Raw genomic sequence first — 16,060 nt, 5'->3', positions numbered from 1 at the left:
AATACCAAGATCAATGAAATTATGAACAATATCACGAATCCAAGCGTGAAAACGAGGAAACAAGATTTGCTTTTGGTTCCTGTCTTCCATTTATCACAGGCTTTGTCATTGTGGCTCCATTCTTTCTTTTGGGGTCAAACGATTTTACATGCCCTTTGGCACTCCCTTATCTCATCCGCGCAGACTGCGCTCCGCGTCAGTTCCGCTCACGAACGTGTCAAAATTAGCTAAAAGCTGTAAAAGCGCAAGAAAAGTAGGAAAGGGGTAGCAGCAATGGAGAAGGAGGGAGATTTGGTCAGCTGGTGAACCGGTAGCCTTCGAATGAACCTGCTCCCTGGTGACTCCGGCCGTAGTCCGGGCCAGCTACCTGCTGGTGAAACAGCAGATGTCTGATATGGGCATGGAGGGAGAGAGACTCTGTGTGTGCGCGCGCGATTGCATCAAGAGGAGGGCTTTAATATGCAAGGATAGACCAAGAAAGGCTGGGGAGAGGAGCGAGGGCTGAGAGCTGGTGGTCGTAAGGGGAGAGAGAAGACCCCGGTGGGATATCCGAGTCTATCTGTCCAAATCATTTGATAGTCTGAGAGTGTGTGTGTGTGTGTGTGTGTTTCGAGGAGGGGCTTAACCTCCCTGTGTGCCCCTCCTGTCAGCAAGCAAACACTGATAATATCAGACCCGGGCATGACCCATCACATGCCAGCTCCTCGCGCTCCGTCTGACTTTCACTGTCTCTAGATTTCCCAAAAGCCCGCCAACCACAGCGTTCCTCCTGGAAACTCACGCATCTCTGCTCCTCACCTCCTCTTCCCTCCAGGTGTTCCCTTTGTTTCCTTCCACTCATACGCCCCCCCCCCCTCCCCCCCATCTGTACTTTTTCACCCGGACAGAGGCATCGTGCGGTGCCGCTGCAGGGCTGTTATTACAGACGCCAACAAAGACCGTGACGATGAGCGATGAGACCGAGCCGACTCAATGGGCATACCAAGGGTCTGTTTCTGTAACTTAAGTGCAACCGATAACTCCAACTCATATTTTACACTCAGCTCAGCAAAGCCTCCATTCCTTCGGCACCGTTTCACGCTCTCGAAAGAATGCGCAGTGCAAACGAACAGAAGCTGAAGACGGGCTGTGAACGACTGACCTGCTCGTTCCCTGACTCCTGCAGCTGTGGGAGGGTTGGCCGGTCTTGTAGGAAGCGATGCTGGGACTCTGAGCTAAAGTTCCCAGGGCGGGCAGGTAAGACTGCACCTGTCAGAGGTCACACAGACACACGTACGGGGTTAGACGGTACAGTCACCTTGAGTGGAAGGAAGTATGCCCGTGGATTTGAGTGGGCAACACAAGCAGATGTTCTAATGCAACATTGTGCACTCGTCAGTCCGGATTAGTGATCTACTTCAAAAAGGGATGTTTAATGTTGAACCAAAATACTTTTTAAACAGAATAACATCAATGTTCATGCCTTCTTTTTATTAGTTTAGCATCCGACACAGTTGATCACTCCATTCTGTTAGAGCAAGCGGAAAACCGGGTCGGCCTTTCTGGCACAGAACTCGACTGGTTTAAATCTTACCTAAAGGACAGGGACTTTTTTTTGTGTCAGTACGTGATTTTTACATCAGAGACGACAAAAATCACACGCGGGGTTCCCCAAGGGTCCTGAATGAATCATTTTTGGACACAGCTTCAGTCGCTTCAGCTATAAACCACCGATCAGGCCCAAAATCTGGGTGTAGTGATGGACTCAGAGCTGAACCTTTAAAGGCATCTGAAAAAATTACAAATTTGGCCTTCTATCACCTGAAGAACATTTTCAGGATTAAAGGACTAATGTCTCAGCAGGATCTGGAAAAACTAATCCATGCGTTTATTTTTAGTAGAATTGATTACTGCAGCGGTGTTTTCACAGGTCTGCCTAAAAAGTGGATCAGACAGCTGCAGCTGATCCAGAACGCTGCTGCCCGCGTCCTCACTAAGACTAAGAAAGTAGAGCACATAACCCCAAGTCTAAAGTCCTTACACTCTGCATACCCAGAACCAGAACCAAACAGGGAGAAGCAGCATTTAGTTTCTATACTCTGCTTATCTGGAATAACAACTCCCAGAAGTCTGTGAACATGCTGAAACCATGAGTTCCTTTAAATCAGGGATAAAAACCTGTTTGTTTAGAGTTGCTGTTGAGTGACAATGTTGAAGTTTGTAGTCCAACTTGTCTTATAACTTGACCTGCTGCTACTATTCCACTGCAATATGCTTTCCTCTGTAATGTTTTCTTTTCTTATGTTCTGTTCAAGTTCCTCGAATTGTCTTGTCACTGAAGTGTGCTATACCAATAAACTTGCCTTGCCCTTCAGTGAGATTTTCCACCTTATATATATATATATATATATATATATATATATATATATATATATATATATATATATATATATATATATATATATATATATATATATATATATATAAAAACACCTGGTAAATGTATTTTTGCCTTTTGCTATTCTGCTCTTCACAGACTCTAACAAACTGACTAAGCAGCCGGGCAGCCAGCTAGCAGTCCACTGCTAAACAGAGCTGCCGTTCACAGTTTGCTGCCGGCAGTTTTAGAAACAGGAACGACCGGCTTAGTAAGAGAAGAGCACTACTTTGATTTCCACAGCAAAACTGTCTGTGTTTTCGCATCGGCCAAATTCATCCAAACAGCCAAAGCTAAGGAGATGTAATGAACACAGGGAGAACTTCTTTGAAGCACCTGACAGGCAGTGTGCAGCATCAGCTGGGGGACAGGCAGCTCTACGGTCGCAACATCACATCAAATGAGTTTAAACCATGGGAACAAAATTAGAGGAATCTTTAGCATTTTGGAGAATGTAACTAAATTAAATTACATTAAAATTATTTCAGTGGAGTTTAATTGTGGTAACTGGCCTGAGCATATAGATACCTGGTGTATTTAATTAGAGTACAGAGAAGATTACTGCTAATACCATTAATTGTACAACTAAGTAATTTTTGTGCTTATTAAACTTTCATCGCATAACCAGGAATTTTGCATAACAGTTATGTAATATGTGATTTTTTCCACAGAAAATGATCATATTTAATTGTTTAAAGATTAAACAAAGAACAAAGTAATATATGACATTTCTCATGCAACAAATGCATAGACGGATTACTTTTTATTTTGAAACCTTTTTCTTGAACCACAAAACACTGGATTATGTCGATTTTTTGGGTCTGATTACTATCGAGTATACGGATGTCCTAGAATGAAAGGCTCTTTCGTTTAAATAAAGATGAATAAATAAATAAAGATGAGATCCGTATTGGATTCTGGCATCTGCATCGTTCATCGTATCAGTGCGGGACCACCTATGCTCCACGGCCACTTAATTAGATTAAATAAACATCGTTGCGTTGAACACTCACCATTTTACTGAGAGAGAAAGGATCATCTCCAACAGTGACCCCACTCCTGCAGCACAGATTCCTGAAGATGGCGTCTGCTACGACCAACCTTAGCCTGGAGGAGCGAACTTTGCAAACGAGCTCTACCAAAACGTCTGGAGATAGATCTGAAGGCAGGAATACAAAAGAAAGTAATCAGGCATCTCATCAGAAGACGTTTTTTCAATGGTTTTAATTATGATGGTTAAAAACTACATGAATGGTTAAGCTGACTTAAGTATTTTAAGTGCTGACTGCAAGTGAAATGTGTTGTAACTCTATTCTATATGTGTTTTAACAGCAATAATTACACAGTTATTGACTCTAAACACACAGAACGCAGTCTCTCCGTCCGTACCCTGGCTAACAACAGCAAGGTGCTCCGAGAGGTCTTTCAGGCCTTTTTCTACCCGGCTCTGATTCAGTTTGAAGTGCCGCTGACACCAAAACTCCACCAAGACAGACAGAAGGTCCAGCAGCGTGTCGGCCAGATACAGATCCCGCTTCTCTGCTCCCTCGGCAAAGTCCTTTAGTGAAAACAAACGTCAAACTACGAATAAAAGCAAGCTCTAGGAACAGCGTCGCCTATATGAGGACGCTTTAATATCAGAATTAAGATGCAGTGGTGGTCCCAGAGTATTTACCACGACGGCAGCTTCCGTTACGAGCTGAAGAAGCTTCTTCACGGTGGGGGACAACAGCGTGGTTCGTTCCCACACCGTCCAGAAGGTTCTGTACAGCAGGAAGTTGCAGGTTGGTGCAGATGGAGCTTGTGCTTGCTGAGGGGGCACCGAGTCCCTGATGGAGATAAAGACAAGGGATGTCATTCCCGAGAGCATTCTCGACAAACAAAAACATAAAAAGATTATTTTAGTAATTCAGTTCTATCGATTCGGCTTGTCTCCACTCTGGGACACTGATTTCCAGATGAAAGGTAAAATGTACTTTCATAGGACTTTGGACTCAAGTAGAGTGGCAGTCTAGTCATCTTTTTTCTTAGCCACCGTCAGAGTCTTTCAACATTTTCTCTGGTTCAGGGGTGACCCAATACAAACAATGTGAACGTTGTAGCCCATGTTCAGGATAGGTCTGTGGTGGTTCTCGAAGAACTGACTCAATATGCAGTCCACAACACACACATCTCTCTAAGACTCAACTGTCCTGTTACACAATCTGCTTCGGGCTGCGCTGATGCTTGGATGAAAGCAGCTTCTTTAACCACAACCTTTTGTGCTGGACACGTGTCAATTCAGCAGTCTTCCCCATGAGTATGTGGGCCGTCACATCATATTTAATTATTTCTTGGACATCGATCATTTTCTGAAGTTCTGAGTAGCAGATTTTTTTGGGGGGGTTTTCATTAATTGTAAAGTCAAAAGTAACTTGTATAGCAATATATTTGTTGTACTATAGACCAACATAATAAGTTGTATATAGTTTTGCTTTTAAAATTGAATAACATTTATAAATTAACATTTTGGGAGTGGCAGCCTAGAGGTAAGGGAGTCAGGGTTTCACGTCTTAGAGCGGCACCAAAGGTTGCCGGTTCGTAACTCAGTCCGTCACTCTGGGTCCCTGAGCAAGACGTTTGACCACAGATTGCTCCGTGAGCACAACTCTGTGTCGGCAGCACACTGCTCCCTAAAGGACGGGTTAAACTCAGACGAATTTCCTCTCTTTTAGTCCATGAAGGGAAATATCTTCTTTTTTATTTTTTTATAAATCAATATTCTAGTTTATCAGAAGCACCAGTGATACAGTAAACATGAGAGTGGCATTAAACAGGGAATATTTTAAATAGTTCACATGCAGTGTGAGAGGCTTTATAAAATGTGAGCTTGACGTTTTTAAAATAAAGTTTTTTTTTTTAAATTGCAAAACTCTTTTTTTTTTTTTAAATCCACATTTCAAATGTTCTTTTGCTGTTATGCTCTTTGTCTTAGCAGAGACGTAGGCTGTTCAAAAAAAAGGGATAAAAAGAGAAAGTCATTTCGTTACCCGCCGGTGATGGAATGAAGTTCAGCCTTGAGAAACTTGAGGCAAAACGCCAGGATGTCAGCGTAGAAATGTAGCAGGCCTGGCACGGCGGGTCCGGGGTGCGGGTGACAGGTGCCGCTGCCGGTCAGGCAGTATCTTGTAGATCACACATGTGAATGTAAAGATTACGTCACACATTAGCTTGTTGCACAAGTCTCTCCAACTGCTTGATCTCTATCAAAGTTTTAAAATAAAGGGCAGAAATATGACCCCAGAAAGCCCCCCGGTGATTTCAAGCTTACCGGACAGCCGTCTCTAAAAGAGGCCACAGGCCCATCTTGCACTGAGGACACTGCAGCAGCTGGCAGTAGAAGCGTCTCCCTGCAGTGGAAGCCAGCCACGGAGGATTGCTAAAGAGCAGGTTTTCCATAACCTGCCGCAGATCTCGCAGGAAGAGGGGTGAGGCGTTACCCTGCCCAACGTAAACACAGGAGTTTCACTTGCTTAGAGTATTCGGACAAAGAGATCATGTGTCCAAATAAACGGCTTCTGCAAAGTGATGTGGATCCCTGGTGTCTAACATTGCTGGAAAACTAACCAGGTTCTAATTTGGACATTGAAAAGTTAATTTAGAGGTTCTTTTTGTTTATCTCAAACATGTTTTTCCTTGATGGTGAGCAATGTTTAGTGGATTCAAATTAATCTCCCCCTCCTAGACATCGATCAACATTCGAACCTGCTGTGGCAAGCAGTCATCCGCTTGCACGATCCCTCAGGCTCGCAAAGCCGCAGGTGGGACTTCCCTACAGTCAGATAACTCCCGCCTCACCTGCTGTGCGTACTCCAAGAGGGAGATCAGGTACGTCGCCGGTGGCAACAGGCCCGGAAGCACGGAGCTTCTGATTGAGTCCAAGGCCTCGCTGAATAGGCCGCACTCTATCATACTGGCAACGTTGGTGATGTCTTCCACGATCGCCTGGAGGAGGAACAGAACAACGGTGAAATGGGAGAAGCATATGGAAAGAAGGGAGGAGGAGGGGGGGGGCGCTCAAAGAGACGGATGGCAGAAAGAAGAGAAGAGAAAGGGCAGGAGGGTAATCGAAATAAGTCTTGAGTTGGCATCAGAAGTTCCTGAGGGTCATTTTTAACCGTCGCTCATTGGCAAAGAAGCATATGGACTCGGAACGTCCTGAATGGAAATACAAGCGCAGCTCTAATAGCAATCTGACAGACATCCACTTGGGTAAAGTACGGACAGGACGGTGGAGAGTGTTGTTAATAGCTCTGCCAATCACAGCGCTCAGATCAGTCGAGAGAGGTGGTTAAACCAGTGACCTGGTTTCGACGCGCCCTTGTGCTCGGTGTCACTTCCCATTGAAATGTATGACATAAAGGAAATTGAATGACCTGATCTGCTTGATGAAACGCAGAGTTATGCCGCAGATGAGTGTATAGCAGCGACTGTGGCCGAGGGGGCTGCTGCGTTAGGCACGCCTACCTGTGTGTGGGGACGGCGAGGGTCGCCGCAACTCAGAAATTCATAGAACCACAGCCTTGGCCGCTCCTGCGGGGAGAGAGAACGCACGGGGAACACGTTGAGAACGAAGGCGGCAAACGAGGCCAATGAAGCGGAGCAGAACGCGGACCGACGGAACAATTGACCAACGCACCTCTTTTTTGACAGCAAAGCCCCTGAGATCTGCCTCCAAATTAGAGAAGCAATCAAGACGGGCGGCTTTAGTCTCGGATGGATGATCTTCGGTTTTGTTGAAATTCATATCCACGTGATTGCTCTGTCAGACAAGAAAGGCAGCATAACAAGCAGCATTTTTTTTTCTCATTCATTTAATCGAACAACTTAGTCTGTGTGCTTAGTGTAATATTTGTTGTCTAACTTATTCAGGAGGGAGCTCTTTTCGGGCTTTCTTGATGTTTTCTTACTCATTGCAAATGGCAAACAAGGTGAAAATGAAAAAGAAATATGCAATGTGAAAGTAAAAGAACGTGAAAGAACCCCTTTTAGGTGCTTTGAAATTTTTTGCATTTTGTCGCAGTTAAACCACAAACTTTGATGTATTTTGGGGGAATTTTTGTGTGATGGGCCAACAAAGAGTAGTGAAAACAATACATGCACTGCAAAAAAAGGGAACAAAAAGTACCGTAAGTGAAATGTTCCTAAAATGAGAGCATTTGTGCTTGATTTGAGCAGGTAAATAAAATGATCTGCCAATGGAATGGGCAGTTTACCCCAAAATAAGATAATTAGATATTCTTCACTTGAAATAAGATGATGGCGATGAGTTGTTCCCATTTTAAGTGCAGAAACCTTATTCCATTGGCAGATAATTGTATTTACCCGCTCAAATCAAGGGCAAATATGCTCACCTCAAAAAGTTTACTTACGTCTAGTTCCTTTTTTACAGTGTGCTTTTTATTTCAGAAACACAAATCTGAAATCGGTGGTGTGAAGTCAGTGTAAAGTTAGCAACATTGACGAAGTACCTAATAGAAGCACCTCCCATTAAAAACCCTTTGAGGTATGTCTCCACCACCTTGGCACATCTAGAGGCTGAGAGGTTTTGTCCTTTAAGCAATTATCATTACTGAACAATAACTTTCAAGCCTGGCAACATATTCTGAACTGGATTTTGACTGGGCCATTTTAACACAATTTAACACAATAAATATGCTTTTTTTATTTTTTTAAACCATTCCACTGTAGCTGTGACTGAATGTCTTGTAGCCCTCGTCCAGCGGGAAGCTGAACCTCCATCTTCAGCTCATGTCTTTCGCAGCTTCTGACAGATTTTCATCCAGAACTGCTCCAGACTTTGTCCATTCACCTTCCCATAAGTGATGATCGGCTTCCCGGTCCCCAGCTGAAGGGAGGCCTTCCCTCAGCATGATGCAGCCATCGGCATGTTTTACGTTAGAGATGCTGCGATCAAGGTGCAAGCGTTTTTGCCAGTCCTGTTAACGGATTCTCCCACTTGAGCTGTGGTTCTCTGAAGCTCCTCCAGAGAGAAACCATGTGCTTCTTGGCTTCTTCTCTTATTAACACTGTCCTTGGCCCAGTCTGCCAGTTCAGCTGGATGTCTATGTCTTGGTATGTCTGCAGTTGTGCCATACTCTCTCCTTTTAGACAAAAGACTAATCAGCGCTCAATGAGATGCTCAGAGGTCGAGATATTGTTTTATAAACTAACCCGGCTATCAACTTCTCCATAAAGCTTCTTGCTTGTCATTATATGCTTCTTGGTGTCTTAAAAAACAACAACTTTACAGATTCACGATTATGCATTGCTGTAAAATCCCATTAGAATGCAGTAAAGTCTATGGGTGTAATGTTAAAAAGGTTATGAACACTGTACATCAGCCCGGGGTTCTACGCCTTACAGCAGCTGGGCTAACTTACCCCGAAGAGATGTTGGACTATGTGGCTCACAGGGTAACAGGGCGCATTAAAGGACTTGGATTTCTCCGTAACAGGTTTGGCCACGACATGAGTGATGGAAGTGTAGACAGGAGGACAGTCGTACACTTCCGCCTTGCCAGCTTTCAGCAGCCTGCGTAGGAAGGAACAATAAGCTTCATTCATACGCGAGTGTTTTGTGAGTGAACTTATATTATTAGGGCGGAGTCTCACCGTTTGAACATGGCTCTTCTGCCGGGTTCTTGGACCATAAGAAGGACTCTCCAGTCCTGGAAGGCACCGGCAACTCTACCTCTGCTCACCTTTTCCCTCCACTGTCTGACGGGGTAAAAGGCGGCGGAGGAGCTTGTGCAAATTGCCACTTCGTAGGCTCCCTCGGGCAGCCAGGAGCCATTTTTCATGCTTTCCAACACGTACTTGGGAGTCACAACCCACTTTCCTGGAGGCAGAAGCAAAACCACTTGGCATTGGGTTCGACATAAACGCACACGACAGTCAGGACTAGAACAAAGAACAATAAAGCCGTTATTGTAACGGCATCCTTTCTCAGACATCAGCCAGTATCCAACAATAATCTCAAAGGCTGACCTGCTGCACAAGCTGCGAAAAACTTCTCACTGGGCAAAACCTGGGGGATTATGAGATGAGTGGTGCAGTGCTTATATGCCTGTAAAATAGACATGCAAAGATTCAAACAAATGGGGTTAATATTTAAAGCTCAATGAGAACGGATTCCTTGCCGTGTGCACATCGGATACATTTATTCTGAATTATTAAAAAGTGTCGATTGTACAACTCATCATAAACTCCACCGCTTGCTGGCTTCACCTTATATCAGCTATTGTGCACAGGGTTGATAACTAAAGAAAAATAAGTATTAACTATAAAACAATGGTGCACTTAATTCATCTTTGGGGGGGTGGGTAAGACTATAGAGAACACATTAGTTGACTGTTTTGGCATTTCTAAATTTAGAGATTTTCTTTAAACTTGCAAAAAGCTAAAATTGTGTTTGGAGCAAAAACTAGCAGTTTCCTAGAGGCACTCAAAAGACGATGTCTAAAATGTAGGAAATATTTCTGCAACATATTTGCTTCCTCTTGACAAATCAGATTTTGTTGTTACCATTATTTAAATAAGATACTGTCAGCTAGTAGTGAAGGGGTGTTCGCTTCTTCCCACTCCTTGGTACCGACGTCCGCTAAATCGGGGAAGAAAGTCTCCAAAGTTGCACATTTTGTGTAGTTTGCTTTTGCTTTCCTTTTAATGTGTGAAAGCGTGCGTAGATAGGTGTTAACGTATTTATCGTATATTAAAAATACGTGAAAAAACACATTCGTTTACGGACTAACAGCAAAGAGAAAATGACGCAGAACCTGCAATAACGACACAGTGAACTTAAGTTTAAAACTACTGATGTCTGTTGATGTATCTGTATTGGCGACTTATGCTTTAAATACAGCAGAGCCCTTGGCAAAATGATCTAGAGTGCTAAATAATGGAGGATTCAGTTAAATTCATAACCTTTCAAGGTAATAAAGCTATACAAATTAAGAATACAGTAAGACATATAAGTCACATCTATTTTTTTTAAATAAGCTGTTGTAGAAATGCTAAAATAAACTTCCAGACTGTATGAGCAGAATATCTGGAGGCAAATGCTATGAATACTTTTCTGAACAATAACACAAAGCTTATAGGAGAATTTGCATATTTTCTAGGTACGTTCATTTAAAGACAATTACACGAATGACAGTGCCTCTGAATAAACATGCAACCATGCTGTGTGTTAATGTATTGACTACTACTGCCAAATTATGATAGGGGGGAAAATAAATCATTATTTTGGTTTATATTGAAACAATGATTATTCAGTACAATAACTGAGAGTTTGGAAACAAACTTCTGTTGACTGAACGTAAATAACAAATTAAGAAAAAGCAGAGTTTATGTTTTGTCAATTTGCAAATTACCCTCCTATTGCAAGGGTTTGAAGTCCAAATCAAAACTGAAATACTTAATGGATTATTTAATTAAATCCAATCATGCACATAAAATCCATTAATTTGAAGGTGTGAGCTGATTTCTTTGACAGAGAAATGCTATTTTTAAAACTAATTTTAGCCATTTCTGCCAGCTATCAGCAATGAAGCCACCTCTAAAGTGTTGTACCTAGGATAATTTCTTTAGGTTTGCAGAGTCCTGTTAAAACTAAGCAACTGTTATCAGAAGAGGCTAAAGTGGAGGGAAAAATCCTGATGATTACTGCATTAAAAAAAAAAAGGTAAATAATGCATTTCCGGAACATAATTTTAAGGAGGTCGACCTACTGAGCCGCCAATGTATTTTCCACCCAGCTGATAGATGCCCTTAATCAAAACTCTCTTCTTATCCCGCACTTTGATCCCAGAGATCTGGAAAACCCGTTTGCAGCTCTCCATCTTGAAAAGGAAACGAGCAGAAAATGAGGTCAACGTGGATTTTTAAACTGTAGGTGAGTCAGTCACATTACTCTATGAAGAACAACATGCTGTAAAGCTGAGCATACCTGTTGAACTGGTTGTATCGCCATGCAGTTCAGTGTGATCCCCTTTTTTGGTCTGTGTCGCGATCAGAGAGTGAAGTGGTGCCCATCTGCCGACAGAGAAGAACCTTAAAGGCGACTCCGTGCATTTGTAAAGCTACACAGGTTTGGAGCGCCGGTGTTTCAAAGGCACGGAGGTGCAACGTTGCCTCAGAGCAAGAAGGTCCGGTAGGGTGTGTGGTACGTTCACATTCTCCCCAAACTTCCCCAAATGTCCATGATTAAGAGAACTTTGTACAAATCTCCAAAGGCTCTTCTTCATAAAGAGACCAAGAAAACCCTAGATCCAAACAATCCGACTACAGATTGTTTTACATCTTGGCAGCAAAGCTCCTTTGGTATTTTGCAGAACTGAACTTTCAGTTCTGTCAACTTATTTAACTTGCCAAAGCAGCTTCTGTTTTCCCAACTCTAGTGTACCATTACGCCACGACAACAGCAAACAAACTGTTCCTGCTGCAGGTCTGACGAAAACGCTCGCCTGAGAAGTTCCTTTTGTGGTTTTCCTGACGTGTCATACTGACAATGCACACATAAATGTGTTCTTCATCAAATCAGAGTCAGAATGAGCTTAATTGCCAGTAGTACTTTACACACGCTGCAGGAATTTGCTTTGGCGATAAGGTGCTATGCATAGACAAACATACAGTTGACATAAGTACATGTTGAAATATGCATTGTGGAATAAGCAAAGCAAATGCAAGTTGTGTAAGAACAATAGAAGAATAGATTAGAATAATAAAACTTTGCTGAGTAAGACAACATCATGTGCATTTTCCAGGTTTGAGTTGTGCAGGACGTACTGCAACAGGAGAGGGTATAGTCTACATAAAGATGTATACTTATATAAATATTCATACACATGTGCATATATAAACACATACATGCTAGGGCTCATGCACTTGTAGTGCAAGTATATCTAGCAGCAGGATGTATTGCAACAAAGAACGGATCATGTGATGACGCAACAGTTACTCTGTGCAATAGAGTTCAGTGTCTGTCCATATAAAGTGACTAGTTTTCTAGTTTTTTGTTGTTTTGTTTTTTTTTTGGGGGGGGGGGGTGTCTGTTCAGTGTTTAAGTAACTATAACCTAAAGACCTATGTAGCTAATCAAAGATTAAGAAGGACTTCATGTAGCAGATGGTTACATGTTTATCTTTCACAAAATGGAACCAGTCAGATATGATGCACCAGTACATTTTTCAGTGACCATAATTAGTCTCTTTTCACTTTACTGGCTCTGATCAGTAACAAGCAGATCAAATACTGAAAACTGTTTTTTTTTTTTTCAATTGTTTAAAAGCATCTTAGCTAAAAACATCCATGAGTTTCAATCTATAAACAAATCAAGCAGCGGCATGTACCTTGATGCACTTTTTTTTTCTTTAATGTAAATTAGATATAGCGCTGATATACAATCTCTGTTACATGAATAGCAATAATTCAGTAATTTTCAGCAGGACAGAAAACAGTTAACAGCTTCATACACAAAGAAGAAGAACAACAACAACAACTCTGGTAACTGCACCAAACAAACTTGTTTACCTTTCACACAATGTTTTCAATCTTTTGCACACTGTCTTGGACTCTATTGACCCAATATCACAACGTGCATTATACCTTTTTAGTAATTCTGCATCTGCATATGTTTGTACACTTTAAAATGTTTTATACTAAATCAATGTACTTCTTCTACATTAAAAAATGGTTATTTAATTGTATCATATAACATTTACTTATGTTTTTATTTGTTGTACTTTGATCTGGATTGTTATGGACCTTGCTCTGTTAAAGTTTTGACTTACTGACATGCAATGCCCTACATCTCATAGTGCATCTTTTTTTTTTTTTTTTTTTTTTTTTTTCAGTCACACAAGTCACCAAATCTATACAGCGCATACTTGTGAGTGTGGATACAAACTGTTAAAAATCCAGATACCTTCATCACACCAACGCCGATGACTTTCGATCCTCACGCGCGCCAAAACGGAAAGTAAACAGACAGCCAACAATGACATCAGCGTTTGAGTCGCCGTGTTGTTGTTCCCTCTAACCATATGTTGAACGTTGCCATGAAAATATACGAAATAAGTTATTTAGTTCCTTAATGTAAACACATCGAATACTCATGTTTCAGACTCCAGCTGCTTCCCTCCCCAAATGGATTAAAAAAAAACCGATTCAAGCCATGGCTGATTTATCAACAAAGGGGGGTGACTTTCACGCTCAGACGCATTGCACTTTCAAAACTTCCTTTAAGATTATCCGACCTTCAAACATAAGTAATATAACTTATACTTATAATATGGACTTACACAAAATGTTAGTTTTTAGCATTAGAAATCCGCATTTTCTGGTTTGTAAAATAATTAAATCCCCGCTTAGGTTTGCTTCTTGGTACGCTCTGCTAAGCGGAAGTCTTCGTAAAGCTACTTCCGGGTTGTTGTCAGGGACGCTTTCGGCTCCCGGAAGTAGCTATAAATAACAGGATTATCGCTCTGCTTGAATAACGGGTACGCTTTAGCTCAATCTACCCCAGAGTAATTCAACCAAATGTATCCCGGAGGGAACGTCGACTCGGACAGTTGGCTGTTTTTGAACCTTAAAGTTTATTTTTTTTAATATGTATGTTTAGTGATAGCAATGCATACGTTACCGTGGTAATGAAGAAATGATACTACGCGGTGACGTTCATTTCTTCAGTTGTTCTGTTATAGTTACAAACTACTGTCGCGGATAAAAAAAATAAATAATCACCCGGACGTCGTCTGGAAGTGCCTGCAAATGAAGTGTCCCCCCGCTGTAGAGGATTAACACGGATTGGATTAACAAGGAGTTTGGGAAAGAGAGGTAAAAACACCAACAACACGAATGGGCGGCTCTGAACTGGATTTGAAACGTTATAAAACCCGCGGACGGTACGCTTGCAGTGTTGATGTTGCACAGGTACGGCTGGTTCTCAGCCGGACCGCATGCTGAAAGCTTTGTGTCACTACAGGATGCTGAATGTCATCTGATGCTGAATGCTGACATCCATGTGTGCCCTGATCAGGGGGAGTGATCAGACCGCAGCTTCTAATCCAAACTGATCAAACTCTGAGTGCTGACATTGTTGTGTTGTGTTGTTAATAACAATATTAACAATTTAATAATTTCTTCATAATTTAAATTTTAACCAGTTTCGCCAGAGCCAAAGTTGCGATGGTTTGAGAATTTCAGCTTCTTTAGCTTGTTTCCGGTCTGCAGTGGTCACTGTCTACCAAATGGTGAGGAGTAAGAAACAGCTGTGAACTGGAGACATGGGAAGGCTGGCTGATGCACCTCTCGAGCAAAGACTGTGGACTCGATTGTTGTGATAGAAAGGCTCCTTTATACGCACCAGAGCATCTCAGTTTGCTGCATAGGAGGCTTCAAAACTGCAGAGCGGTCCGGGTGTCTATGCCCCTGTCATCTCTTACGGTATAAGAGCGTTCTGCCACGAAGCAACAAAATGGTTCAGCGGTGATCTCAGGAGCACAACAATGAGTTGAGCATCTGTAGGATGGCTACCACTTAGCAACCTTCTCTACCCCTACAGTTTTCCTTGATGTTAGGGATTTACCCACCCTTGTTCTGCATAACTTAAAATAGTGTTCTGAGCTGCAAGGTGACACAGTTGCCTTGGCTTCCCTGTTTTCTGGCTGTGAATCCTGGGGCCTGGGGGTCTTCCTGCATAGAGTTCGCACATTCTCCTAATCCATACATAGGTTCAATCTGAGTAACCCCCCACAGTCCTTAATTGCACGTGTTAGGTTAATTGATCTCTCTAAATTGCGCTCAGGGGTGAATGCATGAGTGCATTGTTGTTCGTCTTGTCTGTGTGTTGCCTTGTGTTGGACTGGCGAGCTGTCCAAGGCGTAGCCCGCCTCTTGTCCAATGACGTAAAGAAAGGGCAAAGAAAAGGCGGTTATGGACGGATGGAAGGATCAAAGGAAGGAACTAAGTAACTTACTTACAGACGTATTTGATTACTTCTTTATTTGGTTAGTTACTTACTTACGGGGACCTTTCATGAGCTCCGCTGTGGTTTTGAAGCCGGAGATCTAACTGAGTTTTCTCTGCTCTCCTTCACAGGTACCCTGACACCTTCTTTTTTCCTAGTTTTGTATTTATCTGCACATCACCACACCTGAATATAATTTTTTTTCTTCCCACCGCCGCACACCACACAGCATTGATTTGACTGCCATTCACGCCCCATAAAAGAAACTTTGAATGTTATCTTAATTTGTATTAAGTAAATTAATGTTTAGGGGTTAAACTTAACTTTTAAACACGGTACGCTTCCCTTTTTGAGGTGCGCTTTGAGCCGAGTGCTAACGCAGCCTACTGGACTGTAAGGACACGCTGTAGACATCTTGGCGCCAGATAAGCGGCACCCCTTTAGCAGAGGCCATGGCTTGATGCTTTAGAGCAGTTTTGGCAGCAAAATGGTACCAACACACTATTTACCAGGTGGTCTTTGATAACTGATGAAAAAAATTTAATTTCTGCTAACATTCTAATGATGAAACTTTAATTAGTTAAACATTAGTCTATTTTACAATATCACTTTGTTTTGGAGATGATTCTTTTTTTT

At 42.2% G+C, this 16,060-nt stretch overlaps 2 protein-coding genes across 4 annotated transcripts in view; one reads left to right on the top strand and one right to left on the bottom strand.

The window, feature by feature from the left end:
- Positions 1-13,827, bottom strand: part of slf1 (SMC5-SMC6 complex localization factor 1) — a 49,132-nt gene extending 35,305 nt beyond the window's left edge. The window contains exons 1-16 of one of the 2 annotated variants that reach the window (XM_021315780.2): positions 13,758-13,827; positions 13,382-13,491; positions 11,405-11,490; positions 11,187-11,297; positions 9,445-9,523; positions 9,070-9,295; positions 8,839-8,989; positions 7,095-7,217; positions 6,923-6,988; positions 6,254-6,400; positions 5,727-5,896; positions 5,446-5,580; positions 4,092-4,245; positions 3,806-3,974; positions 3,430-3,575; positions 1,142-1,248 (exon numbers count right to left, since the gene is read on the bottom strand). In XM_021315780.2, the coding sequence (XP_021171455.2) occupies positions 1,142-1,248; positions 3,430-3,575; positions 3,806-3,974; positions 4,092-4,245; positions 5,446-5,580; positions 5,727-5,896; positions 6,254-6,400; positions 6,923-6,988; positions 7,095-7,217; positions 8,839-8,989; positions 9,070-9,295; positions 9,445-9,523; positions 11,187-11,297; positions 11,405-11,428 (1,808 nt within the window). In that variant the 5' untranslated portion in view covers positions 11,429-11,490; positions 13,382-13,491; positions 13,758-13,827. Of the gene's footprint in view, positions 1-1,141; positions 1,249-3,429; positions 3,576-3,805; positions 3,975-4,091; positions 4,246-5,445; positions 5,581-5,726; positions 5,897-6,253; positions 6,401-6,922; positions 6,989-7,094; positions 7,218-8,838; positions 8,990-9,069; positions 9,296-9,444; positions 9,524-11,186; positions 11,298-11,404; positions 11,491-13,381; positions 13,631-13,757 lie in introns of those variants that run through there. The other variant, XM_012861372.3, reaches the window with a different exon arrangement.
- A 61-nt stretch (positions 13,828-13,888) lies between these two features.
- The window catches only part of kiaa0825 (KIAA0825 ortholog), a 160,657-nt gene continuing 158,485 nt past the window's right edge, over positions 13,889-16,060 (top strand). The window contains exon 1 of one of the 2 annotated variants that reach the window (XM_021315778.2): positions 13,889-14,292. The gene's annotated coding sequence lies outside the window, so the exon portion shown is untranslated. The remainder of the gene's footprint in view (positions 14,293-16,060) is intronic. The other variant, XM_036144422.1, reaches the window with a different exon arrangement.

This window comes from Fundulus heteroclitus, chromosome 12 (genome assembly GCF_011125445.2).
Source record: "Fundulus heteroclitus isolate FHET01 chromosome 12, MU-UCD_Fhet_4.1, whole genome shotgun sequence".
NCBI classification, from domain to species: domain Eukaryota; kingdom Metazoa; phylum Chordata; class Actinopteri; order Cyprinodontiformes; family Fundulidae; genus Fundulus; species Fundulus heteroclitus.
Note: the sequence above shows the minus strand (reverse complement) of the source record. Positions and strands in the feature narration are given on the sequence as shown.